The sequence below is a fragment of the Ictidomys tridecemlineatus genome, chromosome 10 (assembly GCF_052094955.1).
Source record: "Ictidomys tridecemlineatus isolate mIctTri1 chromosome 10, mIctTri1.hap1, whole genome shotgun sequence".
Taxonomy (NCBI): domain Eukaryota; kingdom Metazoa; phylum Chordata; class Mammalia; order Rodentia; family Sciuridae; genus Ictidomys; species Ictidomys tridecemlineatus.
In genome coordinates, this window is record NC_135486.1 from 62,613,286 (window position 1) to 62,628,848 (window position 15,563).

At 41.9% G+C, this 15,563-nt stretch overlaps 2 protein-coding genes across 8 annotated transcripts in view; one reads left to right on the top strand and one right to left on the bottom strand.

Annotated features, from left to right (window-relative positions):
* The window catches only part of Tbce (tubulin folding cofactor E), a 53,258-nt gene that overhangs the window by 18,430 nt on the left and 19,265 nt on the right, over positions 1-15,563 (top strand). For all 6 annotated transcript variants that reach the window (XR_002483441.3, XR_013426629.1, XR_013426628.1 and 3 more), the window contains exons 4-6: positions 8,840-9,025; positions 10,881-10,969; positions 14,864-14,963. Coding sequence is in view for 3 of the 6 variants with exons in the window: in XM_078023076.1 (XP_077879202.1) it covers positions 8,840-9,025; positions 10,881-10,969; positions 14,864-14,963 (375 nt within the window). In the remaining 3 variants the exon portion in view is untranslated. The remainder of the gene's footprint in view (positions 1-8,839; positions 9,026-10,880; positions 10,970-14,863; positions 14,964-15,563) is intronic.
* Positions 1-15,563, bottom strand: part of B3galnt2 (beta-1,3-N-acetylgalactosaminyltransferase 2) — an 87,115-nt gene that overhangs the window by 11,377 nt on the left and 60,175 nt on the right. Inside the window, exon 12 of one of the 2 annotated variants that reach the window (XM_078023079.1) lies at positions 12,812-12,913. The exons of the other annotated variant lie outside the window; for it this stretch is intronic. Coding sequence (XP_077879205.1) covers positions 12,827-12,913 — 87 coding nt within the window. The 3' untranslated portion in view covers positions 12,812-12,826. Of the gene's footprint in view, positions 1-12,811; positions 12,914-15,563 lie in introns of those variants that run through there. 2 annotated transcript variants of the gene reach the window in all.

The window sequence follows — 15,563 nt, forward strand, 5'->3', positions numbered from 1 at the left end:
AGAGAGAGAGAGAGAATTTTTAATATTTATTTTTTAGTTCTCAGCGGACACAACATCTTTGTTGGTATGTGGTGCTGAGGATCGAACCCGGGCCACACGCATGCCAGGCAAGCGCGCTACCTCTTGAGCCACATCCCCAGCCCCCTTTTTATTTTTTCAAGAAAGGGTATTGGTAAGTTGTGCAGCCTGGCCTCAAACTTGCCATCCTTCTACCTCAGCTTCCTGGGTAACTGGGATTTTAGGTGTGTACTACCATACCCAGACTTTTTTTTTTTTTTTTTTTTTTTGCCTATGTGTGTTTTTATGTGTGTGATAATGGGATTGAACTCAGGGGCCTCACACGTTAGGCAACTAGTCTACCACTGAGCTATATACCCAGAATCAGATCCGTAGGCTTTTTTTCCTTTCTTTTTTGGGGTGGCTGCAGGTAACTAGAGATTGAACCCAGGGGCACTTAACCACTGAGCCATGTCCCGGCCCTTTTTATTTTTTATTTTGAGATAGGGTCTTGCTAAGTTGCTTAGGCTTTGCTAAATTGCTGACGCTGGCCTCAAACTTGTGATCCTCCTGCCCCAGCCTCTCAAGTCACTGGGGTTATAGGCGTGTGCCACCATACTCAGCCTTTTGTGCTTTTTTGACTGTTTCTTTTTAATTGGGTTACTATAAATCTCAATGATGCAGTAATTTACACTCATTAAGTGAATAATGGAGGTGAGAATTAGCCTAATATTTAGTAAGAAGAAATTGATTTTATAAAATCCAGAATATCCATTCTGTAGTGGAATGATGAGCCAGCATTTAAAGTTTCTATCTAAAGCGAGTCACATATGATTTCATGTGTCTACTAACATACTTAACTGCCTGATGTTGGAGAAATTGCTTGAAGCTCTGAGCATGGTAGCTTTCAGACAGAGCCATCTTCTACGCTTCTGTCATTTGTTTTCCTGACTCTTAGTGTCCCACAAGGATCTCTTACTATCAACCCATTTTCCTGAAGCATTGAGCAAAACGCTGGCCTAGGAATTGGAAGCCTCTTGACTGCTTTTTCATCTTCCTGACCCTGAGGGAGACCAGACTTCATCTGAGATGAAGACCAGAATCAGATAGCAAATACTTTCTGGTTCACCATTTCCTAACTTAGAAAGTCAGGTTCGACAAGCCAGCTGTTTTCCCAAGGCTACAGTCAGCAGAGGCTTAAGATAACAGTGTGTGTGTGTTTAGCCAGGTGTGGAAATAGAGACATCTCAGCCAGGACCAAGGCCCCCCAGTCCCTGCAGTGAGGGACTGTGCATTTTGAGTCTGCCCCAGCCCAGTTCCCTTTTCTAAAAGCTTGTCCGAATGATCGTTGGCTACACGGTCCCTGGTAGTCTCTGGATACAGCCATAGTGTCAAAGTCTTGGTCACTGAACAGAAAAATCCAGAGTTGTTTGAGGCCCTGGCGCATGTAGGATTGACGCTGAAGCACTGAGGGAGCCTTGAGACAGGGGTCTGGACTCGGTATTAGCACTTACCCCTGCCACAGCCATGTTCTTACCTCACCCATTTCTGCTCACCTTCTCATATTGATATACATTTTACCTTACTCTAGATATTTTTCTTTCATTTCATTGAAATGGGCATTTTATTGGCTGAAAAATGTCCTATATAGGTAAAGTTATCTATGAATTTCATGTCTAGATTTGAGGCAGTACAAGGCTGGGGTTGAGGCTCAGCGGTAGAGTGCTTGTCTAACATATGTGAGGCCCTGGGTTCAATTCTCAGCACCGCATATAAACAAATAAAATAAAAAGGTCCATTGGCAACTAAAAAATATTAAAAAAAAAAAAAAAAAAAGATTTGAGGCAGTACAAAAGGGACCATAAGGGTAAATGTGTAAAACCACTGGTCTAGAGTACAAGAATATAACTTGTCCTTACAGTTGTTCATCCTTCTGCTTAATGTTACTTTTAATTATAACCTGACTTCAACTAGTGAAAACTTTGTCAGGATCTTGGAATCTTCCAATCGGCAAAACAGAGTGCACTGCACCCCTCATAGTTGTCATTAAGCTAGTGCAGATATCTTAATATGTCCTATACTTTGCTGGAGGAGCCACAAGTTTGAGACCAACCTCAGCAATTTAGCGAGGCTCTGTCTCAAAATACATAAAAAAGATTGCAGATGGAGCTTGGTAGTAAAGTGCCCCTTGGTTCAATCTATAATTCCAAAAAATGAAAAAATTTCTTTGGAGTCTTTTATATTTCAAATTTTAACTTGATCTGTCATAATAACAATGAGTATTAAAAAGTGTTTTGCTACTGTAAACTTCATTTTTAATGTTTAGTTGCTATTTTAGCCAGTTCAGGTGGCAAAATTGTGGTGTCACTGTTTTAAATGAGCAAAAGGTAAGTGAGAGTGGTCATAGCTAAGGTCTCATCTCTTCAGAGTTGTGTCTGAATATCAAGTGACTGATGGCATGTAGCAGTGCAGCCATGGGCCTAATGGATTTTATGGAAGTTAGTTTGCATCCTCTGCTTCTTAAGCATTGAGCGGAATGTTTGGTGAGCGCACCTTTGAGAGGTGGTGTGCCTCTGTTCAGGCTTGAGTTCTGCTCTCTGACATATTCTGGGGACAGACTATGCGGTTTTCAAGGCCTGGCCAGTGTTTTTCCCATCAGCCAGTTAGTTCAGCTCACTTTCATCTCATGCACTCCACTGCAAGGTAGTGTCAGTTGCTTCCACAGAGATCTTCAGTAAAACATACCAGAGCTTAACCTGGGCTGAGCTGTTTGCAGTTTGTTTACAGGGTTTCTGTATTCACTACATGTCCCATACTTGAACTCTCTGACATCATTGTTAGTAGTACCTTTCACTGAGGACCAGTTGAAGTAAAAGTTGAGTGCAACATAAAAAACTGGAGTCGGGCAGTTGTGGACTGCTCTGCATCGTGGGTCTCTAAAAATAGTAGGATTTCATGGAGCAGTTGGTAAGTCGGGAATGGACCAGATCACCTCATAAAGTCCCCCTTGAACTTGAGTTCTGATGGTTCCATGTCAGTTTCTCTCCAATCTTTCTTTTCTCTTGTGTAACTTACAGTACATAATGGCAATCATCTAAGCTGTAATTACCCAGTAAATATTTGCCACATTATCAATTAATAGTCAATTACAGGTTTACCCAAAATTCGTGGCTATGAACCAGTATCAACATCTCCCAGGTGCTCCTGTTCTCCACCTCTATCTTTTGGGACCTGAGAGGTTCGCACCTGTTAGTTGGCCTTGTTGCTAGATGGCAGAAGTTTCCAATTTTCTCCTTTCAATCTAAGCTGCAGTCTGCTCTAAGCAGAACTGTGTGGGTCACTATTTCACCCACTCAGCTTTTACTTCAAAGGTTCTGTTTCCAAGCAGTGGTGTGATTTCTCTTTTCTGGCGAGAATTAAATTCTAAAATGTGATTTCTGAGCAGTCAAAAGGAGAATCTAACTTTAGTCCCTAGCATCAGAGAGAACATACTGTTTCAGACCATGTCCACATATTGGGCACCTCAGGAGGCAAAGCCCTTGATTTCTTCATCTTATATGAGTCACAGGTTGTGGTGAAGTGTTTTGAGGCTCTTGGATGAGCACTAATGGACCAGCATGAAGTATTCTGGTATGATGTTAGAAGAGTGTTAAGAGCCATTAACAGTAGCAGTAGTTTGCAAGCAGGGTACACCTGACCAAAAGGCAAAAGTAGATCTGCTTTGTTTTTGAAAGCTTCTCTCTAGTATGGACAGAGTCATGATTGTTATTCAAAGCAGCCTACAATCAGATGCTTGTCGGCCATGCTGCTTCCCTTAGGAGAGAGACAGTATCACCAGGTCAGCTCCTTGGGATGTAGTACTAAGGGGAATACATAGTGCAGCGCGGGGAGTGCAGGAGAGCCAAGAGTTCTTTCCCCATGGATGTCAGTTAACACACATTTGCTAGAAAGGCTGAACATGCCTGGGACAAATGACATTTTCAGAAAGACCAACAGCACTGATTAGACACTCACCAGAGATCCAGTCTTTTCCAGCATCCTGCACCCAAAGCCCAACAAGAAAGAACTTATTCTGGGAGTTTAGAAATCTGTTGGGGACTTTCACCTTTGAATTGCTGTCACATTCAGCAAATGAAACTTCCAGATACACAGTGAAACTTGGATTTCAGATGTATACTAAAATGATTTGCTGTCTGACTGAAATTCAAATTTAACTGGACCTCCTGAATTTGATATGGGAGCCCTACTGGGGAAATAAGGCAGATTGAGACTCTTCGAATTTCTTGAGCAGCTGCCATTTCCATGAAGGCCACAGTCAGGAGCTGTTGTTGTAAAAAGAGGAAGAAACTTGAACAAGTCAAGTGCTTACAAGATAAACAGGACTCTACCAGGACTTTTCTTTTTAGACAAGAGTTCAGAATTTCAGTGTTCCAGTGAGCATGTAAATGTCCATCTAGAATTTCAGTAGAGACTGTATAAATCATTACAGTTTTTTTGTTTGTTTTTTGGGAGATTTATTTTTGTTGATGGATTCATGCCCAGCTTGCATTTTTCATTGTTTACTGAGCTGTTTTGTTTTTTAAGAAACCTGCTGGGTATGTTCCATAAAAGATTGTTATTTGTCAGGTAAAGTGGTGTAAACATGTAGTAATCCAGCTGCTATGGAAGCTGAGAGGCAAGAGGATCACAAGTTCAGGGCCAGCCTGGGAAACTCAGAGAGACCCTGTCTGAAAATACAAAATAAAAAGGTCGGGGGATATAGCTCCATAGTAGAGTGTCTCTGGGTTCATCCCCCAATTCTGGGGGAAAAAAATCAAAGATTAATCTTCAGTATTGGCCTTTAATCTGTAAAGGGCCTAGCATCTGCTTTGCAGCCTCCTAACACTGTTCCTAACTCTTTCATCTGCCCGCCCACAGACTTAACAATAATAAAGAGCTCTCATTCTCCTTCTGTGTGTATGAACAGAATGCCTTTATTTTGTTAATTTTTATGTGGTGCTAAGGATCAAACCCAGTGCCTCACGCATACTAGGCAAGCACTCTGCCACTGAGCTACAGCCCCAGCCCTGAAGATTTTTTTTTTTTTTGACTCTTCATAGCCACTGTTTTAAGAAGTGTAAATGTAGGACAAAAATATAAACTGCCATCTGTATAAGAACCACGCTCTAACTCTGCCACTGGAATTCCATAAACTGAGGGATTTGTAATTTGTATTCTTATAGATGTACTCGATTTGTGGGGCTTTGGGGTGTTTTTTGTTTTGTTTTGTTTTTTTGGTACCTGGGATTGAATCCAAGTCCAATATACACTGAGCTGTATCTCCAGTTCCTCTTTTTTTTTTTTTTTTTGAGATGGGGTCACACCATGTTGCCTGGGCTGGCCTCAAGCTTGCAGATCCTCCTGCTTCAGCCTCCCAAATTGGTGGGATTACATGCGCTACCCCACCCACATAAATGTACTAGTATTTTCTTGTGAGTTCTTGTAGTTTATTTAAATTCATTTAAATCATATCTTTGAAAAGTAACCTTTATTGTTTCTGATACCAGTACTTTATTTTTATAGGTTTTTACATGTTAGATTCTGCCTGATGCCTATGTTAGGACAAAAAAAAACTAGTGCTCTCTTGGTGTGTGTATGTGTGCTACTGGGCAATGAACCCAGATTGCTTAGCCACTGACCTACATCATTAGCCCTTTTTATTTTTTAAATTAAAACAAAAATTTTAGTTATTGATGGATCTTTATTTTATTCATTTATTTATATGTGATGCTGAGAGTCAAACCAGTGCCTCACACATGTTAGGCAAGTGTTCTACCACTGAGCCCCAGCCCCCTTTTTATTTTTTATTTTGAGACAGGGCCTCCCTGTTGCTGAGAATGGCCACAAACTCATGAACCTCCTGCCTCAACCTCCTCAGGGATTACAGATTTGTGCCACTGTCGTGTGAAAGCTTTTCTTTTTATTTTTTTATTTTTTTTATTTATTCTTTAAATCACTTTAATATTTATTCTTTAATTATCGGCAGACACAACATCTTTGTTTTGTATGTGGTGCTGAGGATCGAAACCATGCCGCACGCATGCCAGGCAAGCGTGCTACTGCTTGAGCCACATCCCCAGCCCCTGAAAGCTTTTCTTAAAAAAATCCAAACTCCTATTCATCTTTCATCCTTCAAGGCCAAGCTCAGCTTCTACTTCTTTATGGAATATACTCTAGAGGGTTTTTGTTGTTGTTGTTGTTGTTGTTGTTCTATGAATGATTTTGGCACCAAGTAGAAAATATTTTTTAAAGCATGAAAAAATATATTACATTACAAAGAAAATTTGTTACACTGAAATGTAGTGATCAAGGTAGTTTTAAAGCCATACAAGTTGGTGCGTGCCTGGAATCCAGCTACTTGGGAGGCTGAGGCAGGAGAACTGCAAGCTGGAAGCCAGCCTGGGCAACTTAGAATTTAGTTCCAAATAAAAAAGGATAGGGATGTAGCTATGTAGCTATGTAGAGTGCTTACCTGTTTAAGCCTTGAGTTCAATCCCCAGTACTGCCAAGGGGAAAAAAAACCAATGTTTAATGAGTATAATAATGTATATTTCTCTCTCTCTCTCTCCCTCCTCCTGCCTCTTTTTTTTTTTTTTTTTTTTTTTTGTGGGTGGGGGAGCGTACTGGGGATTTAACCCAGAGGCATTTAACCATTGCCACACCCCTGGAACTTTTTATTTTTTAATTTTTAGTTGTAGATGGAGACAATACCTTTATTTTATTTACTTATTTTTATGTGGTGCTAAGGATTGAACCCAGTGCCTTACAAATGCTAGGTAAGTGCTGTACTCCTTTTTATTTAAACAGGGTCTTGCTAAGTTGCTGGGGATGGCCTCAAACTTGTGCTCCTCCTGCCTCAGCCTCCCAAATCACTGGGATTATAGGTGTGCATTACTGAACCCAGCTATATTTCTTCATTCAATAACATTAAGTAATAAGATTTACCAGTATATATAGTAACTACTAAATTTTGAAATAGTGATAGAAATAAGCTTTTTTTTTTAATATATCTTCAAGAAGTATAACATGATGTGAAAATATCTCTTTCTGTTTGTTGATGCCATAAAATTGTGGACACTACTTGATTTGTTGCCTGGGATTTATGATTAAAAGGAAATACTGAATTTTAAAAAATATTTTTAAATTGTAGATGGATACAATGCTTTTATTTATTTATTTTTTAGGTGGTGCTGAGGATCAAACCCAGTGCCTCACTCATATGAGGCAAGTGCTCTGCCACTGAGCTAAAGTACCAGCCCAGAAATACTGAATTTTGATTAGAGATTATTGAAAATACACCTCTCCTCTTCTTCCAAGCTTGTTTCAATTAGCTATGACCCACCACTGTTCTGGTGGCTCACGATTGCTGTTCTGTGCTGGGAGCTGGACGTGAGCACTTAGGAGATACTTTCCTTTGCTGTAGTTGTGTTGGCTGCAGCGTGTCCCTTGGGTGGCCTGTCACGACTGGGGTCTAGTATTGTTGCTGACTGGGGGGCTCTGGGTCTCCTGTGAATAGGCTCAGTCTCTCTCCCCTGTGAACTTTCCTCATTGACTGAGCAGCTTTACTGTCTGTCTGTGCTGTCTGCCTCCAGGAAGGCAAAGCAGGAAACATCAAGCCTTCTTAAGGCTTAGCCCTTAAGAAGTTAGTTACTGATTGAATCTAGTGAAGAGGAGTAGAGAGAAAGGCTCCACTTGGGAACAGTTGGCAGAATCCCATTGCCAAAGGCATATGGCCTGGGAGCCAGCTGAGGAGATGCTCTGCCACAGTTCATTTTCTGGTCACAGCAGCTCACACCCTCCCTTTGAATGTGAGCTGGCCTGCTTGCTTTAGGATGGTAGCAGTGATGTTGTGTTGGTTCTGGGATGATGAAATTCTGCCAGGAATTAGTATTAAAAATTGCTATGAAACCTGAATAAAAAGTATGGTAATCTGTAGTTCTGTAGAATTCTTCCCATTTATCTGCATTTTAAAAATATATAAGTGGTCATGTAAAGGATTTTGTACATAATCCTACCATCTACATTTTAATTCCTCTTCTTTATTTGTATTTAGAAGTGATCCCTGTCATTGTTTCATGTACAATTTGTTCAGTTTTTTAAAAATCTCAACTTTCAAGTATTACACTTTTATTTTTTAGTTGTAGATGAGCACAGTACCTTTATTTATGTATATGTGGTGCTGAGGATTGAACCCAGGGCCTCTCACATGCTAGGCAAGTGCTCTGCCACTGAGCCACAGCCCCAACCCTCAAGTATTACACTTTTTAATAACTGCATCTTTCTGGTTTACTTAATAGTCACTATCTAGTTGGTCATTTTTATGGCTTCCAGCATTCCTCAATTATAAATAAATAATATTATACAAAATATTTGCAAATGCAATTTTGTTATGTTTCTAAATTATTGCTCGCTAACAAATTCCAAGGAATGCAAGCATATGATTATAGACCTACCGAACCTGAAGTCTTTGAGGTTTTATAATTTTTCTTCATTTTATGCCAGAAAAGTTTCATTTAATTTGTATTTCTTGTCATTAGCAAAGTCAAGCTTTGCCCTGTGAGTCTAATTTTGTTCCCTCTCATGTTAGTTGTCTGTTCCATCTTTCTTGTCAGTTTTTCTACTGTGATTTTATATGCTTGTGTATCCTTTGTGTCATACTGATTATACATTTTTCCTTATTGTTTTTATTGTGTGCTGGTTTTGATTTTTCAGCATGTAGGCAGTTTTGAAAACCTTAGAACATTGCATTTATGGCCTTTATTGGGAGATGAAATTTTTATGTTCCATTTCTTCCATTTTCCAGGCACCCAACGGGAGGATCTTTTATTCGTCCAAACAAGGTAAATTTTGGAGTGGACTTTCTTACTGCAGTTAAGAACCGCTATGCATTAGAAGATGGATCAGAAGACTATGGGGAAGAGCAAATAATTATAATTGGGAAGAAACCTGTGGAGACCATTGGTTTTGACTCTGTGATCAAACAGCAGAGGTAAGTGGAGCTGATAGTGGTGGAGCTAAGTTTGGCATTTTTTTCCAGCTTCTAGGTCAAAATTGCCCGACTGCCTGTGGACACTCCTGACTCTTCCAAACTGGACTATCCTTTCTACGGAAACAGCACACTGAAATCTGAGCAATCTGAGGATTCAGTGTTCCAGGAAATTAACATCTTTATTTAGTGCAGGGTTGTATTTTTCTGGATTGGCATCGAAACACTAATTTGTCCATTATTAATATTTTCACCATATTATCACTGTGGACTACTCTATAACTGAGGCTGATATTTCAGCGCTTTTCCAATTCATGGTTCAGCTTATGACAGGTTAGGTGTGGACACAAAGCGACTTGCCACTGTGTGGTAGAGAGAACAGGTACCACCTGTAAGATTGGTTTTCTCTTCTGCACATTTTAATCTTAGGAGCTTTGGGACCTGCAGAATCCTGGGTCTCATCCCGACCCGCAGAATAAGAATTTTGGGGTGTATACTTTAAGGAATTTGCTCCTGAGAAGTGCCTCAGTCTGGGAGGGCACTAAGTAATGTCTTTTACAGCTGCTGTGCCAGTGCATTCTCTTTTCTCTGAAACTGTGCATGGTAACCCTGTGCAGAGGGGTGTACTACTTGTTGTGATGGATTCAGAATTAGAGAGTGGCAGCTGATGTTTACACAGACTCAGCACCATTGCACCAGAACCTGGCAGGCTACTCAGGGAAGGGACAGTAATGCCCTGGTGACTGACTGAACTAGGCATCAGCACAGTGACCCTGGTAGGTATGTGTGTGTGTATATATATATACACACACATATACATATATATATATTATATATATATTATATGTATATTATATATATATATATATATATATATATATATATATATATATATATATATATATATATATATATATATATATATATATTTTAATCTCTAGCAATACTGGGGATAGAACCCAGGGTTGGTCTATCACTTAGCCACCCAGGCCCTTTTTTCTTATTTTGAGACAGAGCCTTTTGGGGGATGGCAGGAGAGGGGGCTACTGGGACTGAACTCAGGGGTACCACATACCCAGCCCTTTTTTGTATTTTATTTAGAGATGGTGTCTCCTTAGTGTGTTGCTTTTTGCTGAGGCTGGCTTTGAACTTGTGATCCTCCTGCCTCAGCCTCCCAAGGTGCTATAATTACCGCGCCCAGCTTGAGACAGTCTTGCTAAGTTGCTGAGGTTGGCCTTAAACTTGAGTTCCTCCCGCCTCAGCCTGCTGAGTCACTGGAATTACAGGTGTGCTCCACCATGCCTGGCTCACACTTAATCATTGTAGTGATTAATGTGATGATTCTGTGGAGTGTTCAAAAGTATTTATAGAAAAATGTTAATAAAGAAGTTATATATCTTGATTGTCATAAAATCTATTTACATGTTAATGAAAATTGAAAGGTATTTAAAACTAGCAAAAATCTTTTTTAGGGTAATGTAATTATAGTGAAATTTAAATATGTAAGTGTTATGGTCAGAAGACAGTAGTAATCAGAAATGGCTTTGGCGTTTACTTCATTGCACCTTTTAATATAGGAGAACGTTATTCATATCAAGTTTCATAATATGCAAAAATGCTTTAATTCATTTTGGGTGTGTAGTGGAAGTATGGTCTGCTTGGGATCAGTTGTCCTCCAGATGTGGAGTGTGGTTCTCCTGAGGTGGGGAGGCATGGGGGTGTATGAAGAGGGACACCAGGGCCAGGGAGCCTGAGTGGTGTTGGTAGTGCTTTCTTATCTGAAATGCGTGTTTCTAAAGGGCTATTAGATAGCCTATGTGCTTGTGTGTACATATGAACTCTTATGTTTCTCATGCAGTCATCTGAACAACTTGCAAGAGATTTCTCTAAGGAACTGTGCAGTAAGTTGTGCTGGTGAAAAAGGAGGAATTGCCAGAACATGTCCTAGTATCCTTTTCATGGATTGCTTATTCCTGAACCTGACTTTGGATTTGATAATTGTGCCAGACATTGCTAGTTGCATACTCCATGTCCATTCTTCCCAATTTTCTTCCTATCAGCAACTGTTTTTCTTGGGGCAGTTGGTACCCAGATAAATTAGCTTCTCTGACTCTTACTTGCAGGTGTGGCAGTGTGACTAACTCTGGCCAGTGAGATGTAAGGTGGAAGTTTCTAGATGGGGCTCTTTCCAAGGGGCCACACTTACTCATTGCCTGTGCCTCCCTCACACCTGAGTGCAGGTGGTATGCTCAGGGCTTTGGCACCTGTCTTGCAAGTGTGGAGAAAGACTGGAGTGCCTGGAGAGCAGTGACATAGAAAGGGAAACAGTGGCTTTGAGGGTGCTTCGAGGCCAGTGCCCCAGCTTAACTGCCCTGTAGTGATGTCCTTTCATGAGACAAAGAAGTGTTGTTCTGCTTTCAGGCAGCTGACTGCAGTTCAATTAGTCATTACCTCTTCTCTGCCTTCTCTCATTGTGTTTTTGCCATGTATTGCTTTTATGCCCATAACTAAGACAAGGTAAGTCAAATGGCAAGTCAAATAGACCTTCAAGTTTTCTCCCAGTTCTCTAAATCGGCCTGAGTGCTACATTATAATTTATGTAAAATGTAGCAATTTATGATTAATTACTTTGGCTTGCGATAAAGATTGCACATAAAGGAGCTCTCCTTAGCAAGCTGTCTCCTGATGGTGTGACTTAAGGAGTTAAGCGGAACTCCTCCCCTAAGCACTCCCCTGGTGGTCTCTTGGGACCTGGGGATGCTGTAACATCTAGGCTGGCCATTGCTGTCATGAGTAGCCCTCTCTGATTCCAGTGTGCTGCACAAACATGGTCACTTTGTGTGTAAGTTGGACATGGAGGAGCGACTGATAAGGAGCAAAATGCCACAGAATGTCTGTAGCATCTGGCTTCTGCCTGCCCCACTCCTAAATGATTTCAGAACATCAGGAACCAGGCAGTCCAAGGCTCTTTCAGTGTAAGAGAACATCTGGTCAGTAGGCTGTTTGGCTGAAGAGAGATGTTAGCAGCATACTGGAGAATCAACATATTGCTTCTTTATACTGCTCTTTCCCAGGGAAAGAGACCCCCAACACTCAAAGAGGTTCCAAGAGTTAATCACACTGTGATTGGTCTTTGTAGAAGTGATCACTGTCTAGTTCTTGAGCTCCTGATGACACTGAAGTATTGCTATTGTATAGAATGTAGCCATCCTCCTTTAGGTTGATCCCTCTTTTTTTCCTGGTACTGAGGACTGCACTCAGAGGCCCTCGACCACTGAGCCACATCCCCAGCCCTATTTTGTGTTTTATTTAGAGAGAGGATCTCACTGAATTGCTTAGCACCTTGCTTTTGCTGAGGCTGGCTTTGAACTCTGGATTCACCTGTCTCAGCCTTCCGAGCTGCTGGGATTATAGGCGTGTGCCACTGTGCCTGGCTGGGTTGATCCATCTTTGAGGTCGTTCACTGGATAGGCAGTGGAAGGGCTATAGATCTGAGCATGTCAACTCCGAGTGCTCCTCCAGGGGAAGAGACCAGCCATCTTCTGCCTCACCAGCTGGCTCTGAACTTGGGGAAGAGAATCTGTGCAGGAGCAGGAAGTGTTAGTAAGAGATCCTTGAACACCGTGTGTGTGTGGGGGGGGGGGAGGGAGAGGGAGAGAGGGAGGGGGAGAGAGAGAGAGAGAGGAGGTGAGGGAGAGAGAAAAGGAACACTACAGGAAGTACCTTTGCAGTGTTCAGCCTTGATTGGAGAAGAGCCATTCCACGTGCTGTGTCCTGCTCAGCAGAAATGTGCACAGCCCCAGCCTACATGATGGACTTCAGGAGCCATGGCCTTAATCTCTTTCTAAGCATCCTGTTGCCCTGGTTAGCGGGGATGGCCCAAGTTTCGGACTGCAAGGCAATGAAAAGCACCCCGCACATTGGTCCTAGGTGGATACCACTGTCCTCCAGGATGCAATGGCTATCAGTACCTTGGGGCAGCCTGAGAGAAGCCTTTGGAACAGCAGCGGGGACAGCTCACATCTGTTGGAGCTGAGGGCCATTGTGTTGCCAGGTGGGGGGGGGATCCCTCAGGTACTAGATTGTTTGCTGGTCTGGCATTCCATGCAGTGTGCATGCAAGCTTTCACCTCAGGGTGGTCCTTGTTTCTTTGGGGCAGAAACTCGCATAGCCGAAGGCCTGGCCTTTCCTTGCTCCTTCCCTGTTTGACACCAGGGAGACCTGGGCCTGTGTGCTCCAAAGCACTGTGCTACTCAGCAGCGCCTAGTTGTGAAGGGAGCATCCTGCCCCTAGTGTTCTCAGCTCTTTTTTTTGCAGCATTAGGATTGAACCCAGGGACACTTTGCCACTGAGCTACTTCTCCAATCCTTATTTTGAGACAAGGTCTTGCTAAGTTGCCAGGCTGATCTGCAGCTTGCAGTCCTCCTCCTGCCTCAGCCTCCATGTTGCTGGGATTATAGGTGTGTGCAGGAGTGACTTTTTAAAGACCCAGGTCAGATCCCATCACACTATTCCAAACTCAATTCTCATTTTAGGCAGAGGCTGGCAAAGACTAAATTTTAACATAGTCCCTAGGGAGGGCCCTTTGTGATCTGGTCTGCCACCTAGAGACTTTTGCAACCTCTTTTTTCTGGCACTGGGGATTGAACCCAGGACCTCATGCATGTAAGGCAAGCATTTTGCCACTGAGCCACATCCTTAGCCCCTTTGAGACCTCTTTTTCAGAACCCCAGCCCTCTCTACTCCTAGCATGTTGAAACTGGCTGTCCCTGTCATAGGCTGAACCCATCCTAACCAGAGACCTTTGCTCTTGTCATCCTCTGTTCTTGATGTGCTTCTTCAAGGTGTCATTTCCCCGGTTGCTCCAGGTCTCTGCTCAAATGCCCTCTTATAAGAGGTGGTGGTCTTCCCTGCACACTATACAAACTACCATCCTTGCCTTCCCACGTGCCCTGTTTCATCTTGGACACATGCTTATCACCTGTCTCTCCCCCACCCAGACGTTTCTTTGCCCACTGCTGGCCTCCTGGCCCTCAGTAATTACTTGTAAGGTAGATGAGCAAACTGAGTAATGGTTACCCATGTCAGAATCTAGGGTAAGGTCCAGCTCTTTTAGCTGGTAGTCCTTTCCCTCACTGGAACTCTTGGAGCCAGGGCCCTCTTAGGGCATGATGACCGTCTCTGGTTAGCAGTCATGCTTGCCCGTCAGCTCTGGTGCTTGCTCAGAGCTATTTGTCCTGCTGGGTTACTCTTCTCTGAGTCCCTGTACCAGTGACAGTGGGTGTCATACTATTTCCAGGGTACTAGAGACCCTCTGAATTCCCAAATCATTCTTGACACTTTTGAACCTGTGTTCAAACTAACCCCTGTCTCCCCACCCCCTCCCCCAGATGATGCCATGTGTTTGGAGATTCCTGTGGGTCACAGTAACACGGATATAGGAGGACGCAGGAGAACGGTGAAGCCTACAGCTACAGTGCAGTTCTGAGGGCCAGGCCTGGGGGTTCAGCTTGATGCTTAATGTATCAGTTACCATCTCTGTCGTTTCCCCCTCTTTTTTGTTGGATAATAGTTTAATTATGATACCTGGTTCTTATTCATAAGATTGTAGATGTTTATTTCAAGTATATGACAATGAGCTTTTTAGTTTTGAATTGACAACTGGGGGATAATTTAAAAGGTTGAAAAGCATTATGCTCTGTTCACACAAAAACAATTTCAAATAGAACAGTGAGTATAAGGTGAAAAGTTAAAGAGCCTGTGCTCCAGAATAAAGAGGTAAATACTTTTATGTCTTACATGAGTCCTTTGAAACTATTGTTTCTTAACATGTGCTTTTAGATATTACAAGAGTAGATGTGTCAAAAAACCTGTTGTCATCATGGGATGAAGTGATTCGTATTGCTGATCAACTCAAAAACCTGGTGGTTCTTAATCTCAGGTATGAACTCCTGGTTTCCTTATTGTTGAGAATCATAAAACTCCTGTGTCCTTCACCCTCCCAGTATCTCTGTGGGAATCAGATGGTAAGGCTGCCACCTAGTAGATATTATTAGGTCGTGGACAAATTTGGGCTTATTTAAATTCCCTAAAATTAAATTATTCTTTAAGGGCACATTGATTACTATAGTCTTTTAGAGGGTCCAATAAGATGATCATTAATAAGAAATGTGTTTGACTCTTTATCAAGAGGGGGAATGAGATAGGTTAACATTAAACTGGAAGATTTTCAGATGTCTTGAAAATATGACAATGAAATGTGGAACATTAAGGGAGGTGATATTTAGCTGGGGAGGAGAAGATAGGTGATATTATTAAAAGTGCTTTTTCATATGGATGTTTTTAGTGTATTAGGAATAGTGATTTCATTGGGATACTGTTTAATTCAGTTTTGTTAGAGTAGTAATGTCACAATTTTGTAGGCCTTTCTGAATATTTTATTATTTTTAATCTCAGAATCTAACTTTCCAAGGATTCAGCCAGGCCTCCCCTTTCATTCCTTTTTGTTTGTTTGATTTTGCAGTGCTAGGGGTCAAACCCA